We start from the raw sequence: 13,121 nt of genomic DNA, 5'->3' as shown, positions 1-13,121 counted from the left end.
GAATCACCAATGAGGACATAAGTAGACAACCAAGCTTGAAAGGGTACTAAATTTGGAGGTAACTCTTGTTCCCTTCAATAAATACTTTCTCTCCCACAATTCTAGCCTTTTTACAAAATGTTCAATCATTAGATCCCAAAAAATATATCTTGTAGCAACTGAGGGCCATATTTTTACCTAAATAGAGTCGCATCTTCAGCTTGCGATTTTATATCCTAGCGGAAAATTAAAAAAGGAAGTTGGTGTAGCTGTTCTGCATAGGAAAATATAGAAGGGATGATGTTTTTTGGAGGCATCCCCTTCAGAGCTTTTTCCTTTTTATAAAAGTGATTGATGCACCAATTAAAACATCACTACATTAAGGATAGGTGAATTTGGAGATTATCTGGCTTTAAACAAATCATAAGTCTAAATGAAAATAGAACGAGAACGAGAAGAAGAAACCACTAGATATGTGTGTATGCTACTGAGAAATGTTCAGCATATGGAAATCATTCCAAGCATGTATAAATTTAGAAATCATTTGAATTGAAAGAATAACACATACCTCTGATATTTCATGCCCCACATTGCGATGCGAACATGAATGACTTTGGACGGTTCCGTTATTTTAAACAACTCCAACAATGAATAATCCTTCTATTTTCATAATTGAGAGAAAAAGATGCATATGTATGAAAAACACAAACAAATTTAAATTAGAAACCCAATCATATTTTATTCTGATCGCATGTTCATAGCATTCCACCTTACAGTGTTTGAAAAACCAAAGCCAAAAAATAGACCTTTGACTGAAAACAGCACAACAAGGAATTAAAATTTAGTATTTCAAAAAATAAAAGAAAGAAAAAAGGCTTTTCTATAATTACAAGTGCCTCAGACACCATTCTTACCACTTAACTCTATCTATACTCCATAAACATCTGAAGAAAAAAAACCCTAAATCCAGTATGATCAAACAGATGAATCCAAAAAGAAACAAGAAACAGGGAAGGCTCAACCCGTAGGAGGTATTTCAATCTCAAAACCCTAATCCTCTCTCGGTTGGCGAGGAAGCAGATGAAATTAAAACCAACCAATAAAAAAAAAATCCCTAGCCTTTTCAAATTCAAAACCAATCTGTTTCCAACTTTTGCAGCGTTTTCTTGCCAACCAAATGGACCAAGAAAAATCAACAAAAATGAAAATTGAAATTAGAGAATTGATAAAGAAGGCGGCGAAAAAACCTGAAGACAGAGAGTAGGGCTATTTTGCCCCCCATAATAGGGCTATTTTGCCCCAAAACAAAAATGTTTTGGCAATACAGGAGAAGAGTAGAGATAGTGTCTATCACATCATGATAAACTAATCAATGTTTTGGCAAAACCGGTGTCTCCATCATTGTAAAATTGGGCTCGATCTACAACAAACCAACAAAGTAGTTGGGACCCGCATTCAGATTTGATGACTTAGGACTCTTGGGAGAACAAGAAGATGATTTATATTCACTGGGCACCTCTATTTTCAAACATAGAGGAGATTGGTCTTCAATCATCAGCTCAGCTATTTCTTCCAATTCAAGCTTTCTTGGACTTCCGGGCTGAACCTACAAACAATATGAAGAACAAGTCATATACACATGCATAATGAATATCAATGGTGGGTGCAGAAGCAAAAAAAACCAAAATGCTAACCCACCTTTGGCTTTCTTGATGATGCTGGAAGCACATAACAAGATGGTAATTGCATGGGAAAATCTGGAATAGAAGAACAACAATGAACAGATTAAACTGGAACGTGAAGATGAAATAATTGGATACAGTTTGACCAATGTCAACTTTAATCACCATTGTGTAGTCCAATAGTCTTGAGAAAATAATCCTTGCTCATGTTCATACTCCGTGCTTTGATGCACTCCTCATGATTGTGGAGAAACTGTTCCTCAGCAATGGAATTGGGAAGAAAATGATCCTCCATTACAGAAGTTGTCACGACCCAAATTCTGGGCTACCCAGAATCTGACCCATTACCCTAGGTTAAAGGGTATCCTAAGGATTCCTCCTAATTCAAACTGACAATCAGTCAACTAAAACGCCCTGAAATTTTATTTTATTTTAAACATAAATCACGCCCTGAAAGAGGCTGGAGATACTGTTCCTGCCACGAATCTATTTGGACCTAACAGCATCAACCTCTTCCCCAAAAGAAGTGAAAATCTTTGAGTAATGCCTCTTTGATGCCTTAATTGGAGAAGGCTTCCTTGAGTTTGTCAAATCACCAAGAGCTTTTCTTCCACCAATGCCTTGTTTCTTCTGCACCTTGTAGACATTGGCCTCTTTCCCTACATAAGCCCCCCACTGTAAAATGTTAGATTACAATTCAAAGTAGCCCATGTGGTTATGGAGAAAACTCAAGATTCAGAACAGAGGGCTAACCATCAAAGTGAAACTTCAAATTCTGATCTCGAATCAAGACACCAGTATGAGTTGCCATTTTCTGTGCAAATGTGCTCTGTGTTCAATCTACTGCAAAATCTGTGACCCAACGAATTCATGCATTTATACATTGTGAGCAACCAAAAGTTTTCACAAAATTCATAGCATTTGCATAAGTTAGAATCTGATGAATGTGAACAATTAAACATTGTAAAATAATGAAAATTTCAACATAACCAACAGACAATGCATAAGGATTATGAGTTGTGAAATTATGATTACTGTGTATACGTTGTGAAAAGCTTGTGGCAATTTTTTTGGTAGACCAAGCATAATCTAATCCATAAAGAATATGATTCTATTTGGTTGGCAAGAATTTGCAGGAAACAGAGAATAAAATTTAAAATCCTATAATAGCCAACTAGCTTACAGTCTTGATCTTAATTTTTTATTTTTTATTTTTCCTTTTCCTTTTTCTTAGAAATCAAAAAGTGCCAAGCCAATCAAAAAAATAGTAAAAACCATTCCAATAGTCTGTAACCTGGTTAAAAAAAATAATTAAAAAAAGGAAGAAAGAAAATAAATCCAAGCCAGAAACTGATTTTTTTTCTTTTTTAACTTCCAAAATTTCTAAAGGTTCCATTTGCACAGATGGAAAAGCATTATCTAAACCCAATTTTAATTTCTCTTTATACAGTTCCTAGAAACATTTTAATTTTCTTTTCTTTTCTTGCACTTCCTCAAAAACCAAACGGACTTTCTCTTTCTTTGTATTACATTTCCTCAGAAATCATCAGCAATGCAACTGTAGGAGCATCATCATCAATATAGCAAAGTAAAAAAAAAAAAAAAAAAGAGATGGGGATAAAGCAAAGACAAAGAATAATAACTTCAAGAAGAAAATAACAAATCAATATAGCAGTTTACTATGATAAATCATGACCCAAAAAATACAATAATAAAGAGAAGAAAATAAGAAGATAAAAACAGAATAAAAAGGCGCAGAACATATAATAATTTATGTAATTCATCTTAAAGTCTACCTACATACATCCATGGTGAAAATGAAGAAACTAGAGTTCTAGAACATTATCTTTTAATAAAAAAATGTTAAGGTGCTTTGAAATCAACTGAAAACTAGGAAATTTCTAGTCATCAGTTGTTTTTTCCTGGTGTAATGTATGAAGAATTGGATTCAGTTCACAGGGGGCCAACCTCTCCACAGGGAAAACCCAGCAACTAGTCATGAATTTTATTTGTTCCCACAAATTTTTTTTTCTCTGTTCTCAATTTTCCTCTTTGTTAATGCACACAGTAACAATTAAATAGCATTTCGGCCTGGTCACTGTGATTGTCAGAGTTCCAATCTGATGCTTACCACCTTGCATAGCTTGATGTTCAGATTAGCAAGCATAGGCAGAACAGTCGAGGACTGTGTCCCAGAGCTCCTGAGACATGCGCCTATCCCCTTTCCTGAAGGGAGCAAGCATAGCTTGATGTTCTTGCCCTCTGAACCATTTTTTTTTCTTTTTTCCCATTTCTCCTGCTCACAAATGCAAATGCACATCATGTGGAGACAACTATAAATTTAGCCACACACATTTAAAAATAAACACCTGTAAGCTTTGGTGCCTTCTTATATAAACTAAAGAGTGCCCCAAAACAACTCATGTGGTTCTTTTGCTTTCTTGCACTGATATCTAGACCTAACAATGCAATTCTCATCCAATCCGATCTGAGCACTAGGAGCTTTATTGACAGTCCAAATTAGCTATAGAAGCAGCAACTACCAGAAACCAATCCTTGAGATGCCATTGCATACATACAAACTGCTAGGACAGAACAAAACTAGACCACTGGTTATAAACTTAGAGCTTTTGCCTTGATCTAATTTCTGAGTTCTTTGTTCAGCCATTTATAGTGTTGGTGGCATCAATTGATGACCAGAAATCTACACTACCAGCAGAAATGATAGTTGGAATAGGGAGATTCACTGCTTTTCATTCTTTCACATTCCTTTTTTTTTTTTTTTATAAATAAGCACGCAATAGATTAATAAAAGGCAAAAAGCCACAAAGCATACAGGGAGTATACATAGCAGCCTAAACCAAGAAACGCAAAAAACAAGCAACCTCACCAGCCCTTAAGTGGACGTTAGCCACTCCAAAAAGCCTAAGAGCGAAGAGGACTCCTCTCCAATATACACCCTAGCCCAACTCCACAAATTACATACAAAAGAATTTTCGAGCTTCTGTATAGCTAAGCACCCCTGCCCCCCCCCCCCCCCCTCCCCCTAAAAGCTAATCTATTTCTTTCCTTTTAGACCGTCCAAAAAATACGGAACACCCACTGAATGGAATTCCAGATCTTTTTCCCCACAAAAGAGCCCCTCCAACTGAATAACACCTCTTTAACTGTCTCTAGGAACACCCACTGAACCCCAAACAAGGCAAGGACGATCTCCCAGAGGACCCTGACCACTATACAGTATAAAAGAATATGATTTACAGTTTCTTTTTCACAACCACACAAAAAACAGCGATTAGGGAGCTGCCACCCCCGTTTTTGAAGCCTATCCAAGGTGAGAATCTTCCCCCATGTGGCCTCCCAAGCAAAAAAATAGCTTTGGTTGGAACCTTATCCACTCAAATGCACTTTTTCAGGAAAGCAAAATCGTTGGGAGCAACTAGCAGATTATAAGCATCCTTAACCCCAAAAATACCACTTCCCCCACCTTTCCAGAAAACTGAATCCCCCTCTGAAGATATCCTGAAGTCCCTCAACATATTAAGCAAATCTCCTATCAAATCCAACTCCCAATCATTAAAATCTCTAGAGAATTTGAGATTCCAACCTCCTTGACCAAAACTAGAGTCCCACACTTCATTAACTGTTGCATTCCTATGGACCGCCAAGGTGAATAACTGGGGGAAGTTTTGGGATAGCGCTGCATTGCCACACCAATGATCAGTCCAGAACTTGACTTTAGTCCCTTTACCCACTTTAAACTCTATGTTATCCCAACACCAGTTTGCCTTCTTCAGAATCTCCTTCTAAACCCCCACTCCAAACGTCCCACGAGCCTCATTAGTCCTCCACCCAAAACCCTCTTGGCCATACTTCACCAAAATCACCTTCTTCCAAAGATTGTCCTTTTCAATGGAAAATCTCCATATCCATTTGCCCAGCAAGGCCTTGTTCAAAAGGACAATCTTCCTTATGCCTAGACCACCCTTCTCCTTTTAAGCACACACCACCTCCCATTTGATTAAGTGGACTTTCCTTTCCAAGCTTCTCCCTCCCCAAAGGAAGTCTCTTTGTAATTTTTCAAGCCTTCTTACAACAATCTTGGGCTTCAAAAGATGGACAATTGGTAAATCGGCATGCTAACCAGTGTGCTCTTAATGAGGGTGATTCTTCCACCTTTGGAAATATATTGTCTTTTCCACAGAGCTAATCTTCTCCTCATTCTCTTTTCCATCCCATCCCACATAGAAGGAGCCTTGTGATGAGCTCCTAAGGGCAGCCCAAGTAAACAGTGGGCCTCTCAGAGACCCCACCCCCTACACCCTAGCTCCACCACCATTTCCTCAATCTCTTCCACCTCACCAACTGGAACTAATTTGCTTTTGGCCAAGTTGATCCTTAAGCCGGACACAACCTCAAACCAAGCCAAAATCCAGCTTAAGAAGGTTAGATTCTCTTTCCTTGTTTCGCAGAATATGATTGTATCGTCAACAAAGAGTAAGTGGGAGACATTTATCTCCATCCTTCCTCTCCCCCGAAATCTGCAGCCTGAGATGAAACCCCCATCAGCAGCCCTTCTTATGAGTGCACTTAGCACTTCCATTCCCAAGACAAAAAGGTAAGAAGAAAGAGGATTTCCTTGACGCAGCCCCTTGGTGCTCGAGAAGAAGCCTGCTGGCACCCCATTGACCAGAACAGAGAATTTGGCAGTTGAAATGCACCGCCAAATCCACTCCATCCACCGAGACCCAAAGCCCATCTTATGCAAAACCTTCATAAGAAAAATCCAATTTATGCTGTCATAGGCTTTTTCAATGTCCAATTTACAGATCAGCCCTTTCTCTCTTCGTTTTTGCCAGGAGTTAATCACCTCATTAGCTATAAGCGAAGCATCCAAAATCCGTCTGCCCCTCATAAAAGCATTTTGATCCACGAAAACCACATTTCCTAAAACCTTCTTCAGCCTATTTGCCAACACCTTGGTCAAAAGCTTGTACAGTCCCCCTAAAAGGCTGATGGGCCGAAAGTCCCCCAGGTCCTCAACACCCCTTTTATTTGGAATAAGGACCAGGAAAGTGGTATTAAGGCTTTTGGCAAAGGAGCTTTGATCATAAAACTCCTTAAACAACTCCAAAATCTCCTCCTTCACAAAGTCCCAACAAGCTTGCCAAAAAGCCACGGTGAATCCATCCGTGCCTAGAGCTTTATCACCATTCTTTCACATTCCTTGCCAAATAATTCTTTGACATTTGATGGAATAGTGATCTTTCCCCACTTTTTATTCTTTCACGTTCCTTGCCAAATAATTCTTCGACATAGCTCTTGAGGCCTAGCTCAAGTGGTAAAGGGTTGGGGTGGGTTTATGGGAGGTTTCAGGCTCAAGTCCCAATGGGGAGAGAAAAAAAAAAAAAAAAAAAACAAACAAACCTTCTTTTAAGATCACATACCCTCTTTTTCTTGTGTTGCTTATATACATATATTAGCTAGGCTTCCCCGCAACAGGACACAAAATCTCGTCAGGTATTTCCCCAAACACCTTACATGCATACTTAGAGCTCCAACATTTTATATAAACATCAACCAACGAATTCCACACATGGGAATCCGGGTTTATCCAACTATTCCCCGGCGTAGAATTAGGTCTATTGGGACTCAATAGTTTACTGGGTGTTTTCTGGAACCCATCCTGAAGCCGAACCGGCAAGTTCTGGGCATCGCCGAAAGCCCAATGGCCTGTTGGGTTTGACTCAATAGCATTGAGAGCACAAGACGAAGATTTCAACCGAATAGAAAACTGAAAATTTCTGGAGGTTGTTTGAGGTTTCTTGGAGAATTTAACCGAAGGAGACCGTATCGGGCAGCTGGGCAAGAAGAATATCCACGAAAACTAGGAGGTGGACTGCGCATTCTCAAAGAAAAGCAATCGCATTCCAAAGTAAAAATTTAAGCACAGACAAACAATTGAAGAAAACAAGAACCCTGAACTTTAGGGCAAAATCAAAATCAAAATCACAAATCACAAAGGATCCATACAAACCTAAATCATAATCAAGAACGTTGAATTGAAAATAAAATTCAGAAATTGGAAGGGAGATCTTACGGATGGATTGTCGTCCGGTCCCGGCCAGAGAAACTGTTGAGATGCAGTGGCTGAGTGTCACATACACAAAATCTGGGCCTAAGTTTTTGCGTCTGTGCGGCGCCCTAGACACGTTCTAGGCCAGCCTTCCTCCAAGCCACAAGTTACACGCTCAGAATCACGGGGCTCTCCCCAACTCGTTTTTGAGGGGCTGACACTGAGCTCCAAAGAAAAACACAGAAGGTAGGCAATCGGGTTTGATAAATGAAATCCAACGGTAACATTTAGAATATTAATATTTGGTTAAAGCAATCCGGGTTTGATGAATGAAATTCAACGGTAACAATTAGAATATTTTATATTATAAATATTTCGTTAAAACAGATCAAATAATGGCAAATTATGAATCTAACCCCATTTATATTTTTTCCTTGAAAAGTAATTCATTAATGAAATAAATGTCATTTATCATTTCCAATTCGTAGGTTTTCAAATAAAATATTATTTTTATAAAAAAAAATAATAAGAATATTTTTATCAAAATAAAATAAAATTTTAAATTTAAAAAATTAGGTTTGTATTAACCTTTTTAATCAAATATTCATTTATATTATCTCATATTAGAGCATGTCCAACTAATAAATAAGAGAAAAAATGGGTTTTGATTTATTAATTTAAAATAAAATATAAAATAAAATTTCAACTTTTATATATCAGTTTTATATTTATCCATTTAAAAATATTTTAAAATATACGTACTTTATCATGAAATAATTATTTCTTAAAATACCTTTTTACATGATAATATTAAATAAAATTATCCAAAATTAATTTATCATTTTAATTTGATAAAATTTTTTTACAAATAAATATATTATAAATTTTTTATTATATAATATGAGATACAGATTATTATGGAAAAAATCTCCAGAATTGATAAATAAAACTTTCTAATCCCATAGTTAATAATGATTTTATATTGTGTATTATGTAAATCCCCTCATTTTCTCATTTTATTTGATAAAATTGAATAAAATTTTTGTTAATTGAAATCAATAATAAAATAAGAAAATTTTAAAATAAAAAAGTAAGTGTATAAAAATTAAAAACAAAAAAGCTTAAAAAATAAAAAATAAAATATTTACTTTGATTGTATTTTCAACCTGTCTTAATTAAGTAAAAGTTAATATTTTATTTTTATACTTTTAACTTTAAAGTCTTTTTTAGTTTTAATTATTTTTTTAATTTCTAAAATTTCTTATTATTAACATGTGAAAGAGGCATTTTAGGAAACAATTAATTGAGTTATGAAAAAGTGTATTTATTTTAAAATATTTTTAAATGGGTGAAAATAAAATTGATTTATAAAAGTTATGGTTTTTTTTTTCTATATTTTTTCAAATTAGTGAATCAAAACCTATTTTTATTTTTTCCAATAAGAAATCCTAATCACTCACATAATTATTTCTAACATTGGATTGAATATATTAAATGATTAAAAGAAACATATCAAATGATTAAAAAAAAAAAACTACATTTATAAGGTTAGAATACTAGGGTGTATGTTTGATTCCCCAAAAATAGTAAAAAAATAAAAATAAAAAATACTAAGAAAATGATTTTCATTTGGTTTTACAATAAAAAAAAAGTCAAATATAATTAAAATTAGTTAAAATTTTATGTATTTTAAAACTATTCAATCTTTATATAATAGAGGAAATTAAGTAAAATAAATTTTAAAAAACATATAAAAATAATTTATTGGCTTTGAATTAATTTTTATTTTCCTTTATTTTTTTTCCCTTTCACTTTTTATTTTTATTTTTTTTCTCTTATATTTTTCCTCAAAATTTTCAAGTACCAAACATAGCAGAAATGAAATTAATTCTTTAAAATTTATACCATTTATTAAATGAAAAAAAATTCCCCACCTTAATTTATCATTACTTGATATGCATTATAGGATTAAAAATAAAGTACAATATGATTTACTCAAATAAAATAAACTTCTTTTATATTTTATAAAAATGGATATCCTAATAAATGAGAGGAAATTGATTTACTGTGTTTATGGCATTATAGTAATTAAGTGCCAAGAAATGGCCATTTGTTTTAAAAGAAAAAAAGTTACCGTTGGAGTTCCATGCCTCTATATACCGAAAATGGATTTGATAGGGTTCAAATTCTAGAAAATTGCTGGGTTTTTTTCGGAGAGCAGGCAGAAAATTTTGGAAAGATTGATCAGTCCTACGATCTGTAAGTTTTCTCTTTTAATCTACTGTTTGAGATTTATTATGTGGGTTTTTTTTGGGATTGATTCTGTATCTGCGGGGTTTCTTTGGATCGATTGAAAGAGAGGGGAAAGAAAATTATCAAGAAGCTTCTGTAAAATAAAGCATCACTCATTCTTTTGTTCTTTTTTTTTTTCTTTTTTTTTTGCGGGGATTGAAAGGAAAGAGTAAGAAAATTATCAAGACGAAGTGTTTCTGTTTGTTTTATTATGGTTACATAAATTCTTGAAAACAGGAAAAAGTTCAATCTCTGAATATCTGAATTTCTCTCTTAATTGATTTGAATAAAATGAAGACCAAAGATCGTTTATGGTTTAAGAGGAAATGGACCCAAAAAAAAAATCTGAGTTACATTGTTGACGATTTCTGGGGAAATGTAATACAAAGAAAGAGAAAGTCTGTTTGGTTTTTGAGGAAGTGCAGGAAAAGAAAAGAAAATTAAAATGTTTCTAGGAACTCTGTAAAGAGAAATTAAAATTGGGTTTAGATAATGCTTTTCCATTTGTACAAATGGAACCTTCAGAAATTTTTGAAGTTAAAAAAAAAAAATCAGATTCTGGCTTGGATTTATTTTCTTTCTTCCTTATTTTTAAAATTTTTTATTTATTTTATTTATTTATTTATTTTTAACCAGGTTACAGACTATTATTTTACAATGTTTAATTGTTCACATTCCTCAGATTCTAACCTATGCAAATGCTATGAATTTTGTGAAAACTTTTGGTTGTTCACAATGTATAACCGCATGAATTTGTTGGGTCACAGATTTTACACTAGATTGAACTCGGGAGTATATTTGCACAGAAAAAGCATCAATGGCAACTCAGACTGGTATCTTGAATCGAGATCAGAATTTGAAGTTTCACTTTGATGGTTGGCTCTCTTTTCTGAATCTTGAGTTTTCTCCATAAACCACATGGGCTTACTTTGAATTGTAATATGACATTTTATAGTGGGGGCTTATGCAGGGAAAGAAGCCAATGTCTACAAGGTGCAGAAGAAACAAGGCATTGCTGGAAGAAAAGCTCTTGGTGATTTGACAAACTCAGGGAAGCCTTCTCCAATTAAGGCATCAAAGAGGCATGACTCAAAGATTTTCACTTCTGTTGGGGAAGAGATTGATGCTTTTAGGTCCAAAGACACTATTCGTGGCAAGAAAAGTATCTCCAAGGCTCAGGAGAAAGTGCAGACTAGTGGAAGGAGGAAACCCCTTTCCGATGTTTCGAACACAAAGAATCAGAAAAATGTAAAGCTGACTTCTGTAATGAAGGAATATTTTCTTCCCAATTCCATTGCTGAGGAACAGTTTCTGCACGATCATGAGGAGTGCATCAAAGCACAGAATATGAACATGATGAGCAAGGATTATTTTCTCGAGACTATTGGACTACACAAAGGTGATTAAAGTTGGCATTGGTCAAACTGTATCCAATTATTTCATCTTCACGTTCCATTTTAATCCGTTCATTGTTGTTCTTCTTTTCCAGATTTTTCCATGCAATTACCATCTTGTCATGTGCCTCCAGTATCATCAAGAAAGCCAAAGGTGGGTTATCATTTTGTTGTTTTTTATTCTGCACCCACCATTGATATTCACTATGTGTATATGACTTGCTCTTCATGTTGTTTGTAGGTTCAGCCTGGAAGTCCAAGAAAGCTTGAATTGGAAGAAATAGCTGAGCTGATGATTGAAGATAAGTCTCCTCTATGTTTGAAAAGGGTTCCCAGTGAATATCAATCATCTTCTTCCCCTCCCAAGACTCCCAAGTCACCAAATCTGAATGTGGCTCCCGACTACTTTCTTGGTTTGTTGCAGATGGATCCCAATTTTACAATGATTAAGACACCAGTTTTGCCAAAACATTGATTAGTTTACAGTTGCCTCTTTCATCATGATGTGATGACTGTTAGAAAAATAGGTCTTGAAAAGTGGGACTATGCTAGAATAGACCAAGCCATTTGTTCAACATTAGAAAGAGAGAGTACAGAGTGATGAGAAGTTCTATAATCAAACATTATTAATTCATTTCAATGTAGTCAAACTTTTCAGTGTTAACAGAACTTCTTGGGTTCTCTCTTCTAGAACAGTTGTGTGAAATACATCTATCTTGGTGTTCCTTTTTTATTTTTATGAAAAGGTGGTTCAGGCTATTGCAAATGTGGTTTTCAGGACATTGGCGACCTTCCTAGTGCGTTTTCCGGAACCGTTTTCTCAAATTTGCTCGATTGTTTGGAGTTTTTAGTTGCCTTCATGCTCGAATTGAGTTTTGTTTTGAAAAAATTGTATTCTTATCATGTGTTAACTTTACCTGATGTGCCGGCATATGGTAACATTGAGAGACACCAGATGTACTTCAGATTTCAACATTTCTTTGCAACTCCATAGCATGCTTAAGTTCTTATTTATTTAATTAGTCAGACTACATTGTATCTTTTGTCTAATTTGAAGTTTTGCCTCCCAAGATTTGTTTTTACTTGGTGATTTGGGGTGTTTAATTGTTTGTGTCATGGTTGACAAAGATTCATGTTGTAAACTTACATATGATCATGTGCTAAGATTCAACAGAGGTAACTAAACAAGTAGGCGGTAACTAACCAGTGGTATCATGTGCATACCTATTATATACTTACACATTTATGCTGAACCTCAATATATTAGTAAATCTAGGTCTTGCCCTCTAAAGTTGTTGGGCATATCTCTTTACAGAATGCAAGGGAAGCTGTCCACAGCTCTGCACATTCAATTACGTCCATCCAATATGTTATGATGGCAACATATATAATGTTATTAATCTATATTCATGTTTCTTACTTCTTGCAAGTGCTGTCATAACCCCTATTGGTAAGGAGAGAGAACATGCTTTATTATTCACTTTCTTAACTTTGAATACTCTGAAATTAGTTGTGCATTCAATTATCCATTTTATTATGAGAAAAAGCAATGTTTTTATTGTTGAAGTAGAGTGTGAATTATGTGGTATAATTTAGGATTAAACATATATGATTTCTTCACTGTGTATAATTCAAATTCATCTCATTTGTTTTCTTTCTTTATTATTCTAGACAATGAATCTGCTAAAGCAAATGAAG

The 13,121-nt window shown here is 34.8% G+C and overlaps 2 protein-coding genes across 9 annotated transcripts; one reads left to right on the top strand and one right to left on the bottom strand.

Moving 5' to 3' along the window:
- Positions 1-692: 692 nt before the first annotated feature.
- LOC104882685 (uncharacterized) lies at positions 693-8,095 on the bottom strand. 7 transcript variants are annotated; one of them, XR_009465041.1, is made up of 6 exons: positions 7,762-8,095; positions 3,793-3,957; positions 2,415-2,513; positions 1,827-2,336; positions 1,678-1,736; positions 693-1,585 (listed from the first exon to the last, which is right to left on the bottom strand). XR_009465041.1 is itself a non-coding variant. In XM_010666855.3 (5 exons), the coding sequence occupies exons 3-5, from the start codon at positions 1,954-1,956 to the stop codon at positions 1,400-1,402; spliced, it is 375 nt and encodes a 124-aa protein (XP_010665157.1). In that variant the 5' UTR covers positions 1,957-2,336; positions 2,415-2,513; positions 7,762-8,095; the 3' UTR covers positions 693-1,399. The 7 variants fall into 7 exon arrangements, 4 of the variants coding, with proteins under 4 accessions (XP_010665157.1, XP_010665156.1, XP_019071758.1 ...); XR_009465040.1 differs by having other exon boundaries at positions 1,827-2,320; positions 7,762-8,089; XR_009465042.1 differs by lacking the exon at positions 3,793-3,957 and having other exon boundaries at positions 693-1,579; positions 1,827-2,320.
- Positions 8,096-9,885: 1,790 nt separating this feature from the next.
- Positions 9,886-12,269, top strand: LOC104882686 (uncharacterized). Of its 2 annotated transcripts, none has more exons than XM_019216256.2 (5): positions 9,886-9,996; positions 10,797-10,904; positions 11,000-11,428; positions 11,519-11,577; positions 11,671-12,269. In XM_019216256.2, the coding sequence occupies exons 2-5, from the start codon at positions 10,847-10,849 to the stop codon at positions 11,896-11,898; spliced, it is 774 nt and encodes a 257-aa protein (XP_019071801.1). In that variant the 5' UTR covers positions 9,886-9,996; positions 10,797-10,846; the 3' UTR covers positions 11,899-12,269. The 2 variants fall into 2 exon arrangements, with proteins under 2 accessions (XP_019071801.1, XP_010665159.1); XM_010666857.3 differs by having other exon boundaries at positions 11,665-12,269.
- The last annotated feature ends 852 nt before the right edge of the window (positions 12,270-13,121 follow it).

The sequence above is a fragment of the Vitis vinifera genome, chromosome 18 (assembly GCF_030704535.1).
Source record: "Vitis vinifera cultivar Pinot Noir 40024 chromosome 18, ASM3070453v1".
NCBI classification, from domain to species: Eukaryota; Viridiplantae; Streptophyta; class Magnoliopsida; order Vitales; family Vitaceae; genus Vitis; species Vitis vinifera.
The sequence above is the reverse complement of the archived record's forward strand: the minus strand, read 5'-3'. Positions and strand labels throughout refer to the sequence as shown.

What these genes read in the sequence shown, in the direction of transcription:
- LOC104882685 (XM_010666855.3), bottom strand. Translation starts at nt 1,956, where the DNA reads ATGGAGGATCATTTTCTTCCCAATTCCATTGCTGAGGAACAGTTTCTC. An exon ending in GACTATTGGACTACACAATG is followed by an intron (nt 1,737 to 1,826) that starts GTGATTAAAGTT and finishes CTTCTATTCCAG; the next exon opens with ATTTTCCCATGCAATTACCA. An exon ending in CATCATCAAGAAAGCCAAAG is followed by an intron (nt 1,586 to 1,677) that starts GTGGGTTAGCAT and finishes TATTGTTTGTAG; the next exon opens with GTTCAGCCCGGAAGTCCAAG.
- LOC104882686 (XM_010666857.3), top strand. Translation starts at nt 10,847, where the DNA reads ATGGCAACTCAGACTGGTATCTTGAATCGAGATCAGAATTTGAAGTTT. An exon ending in TTTGAAGTTTCACTTTGATG is followed by an intron (nt 10,905 to 10,999) that starts GTTGGCTCTCTT and finishes GGGCTTATGCAG; the next exon opens with GGAAAGAAGCCAATGTCTAC. An exon ending in GACTATTGGACTACACAAAG is followed by an intron (nt 11,429 to 11,518) that starts GTGATTAAAGTT and finishes CTTCTTTTCCAG; the next exon opens with ATTTTTCCATGCAATTACCA.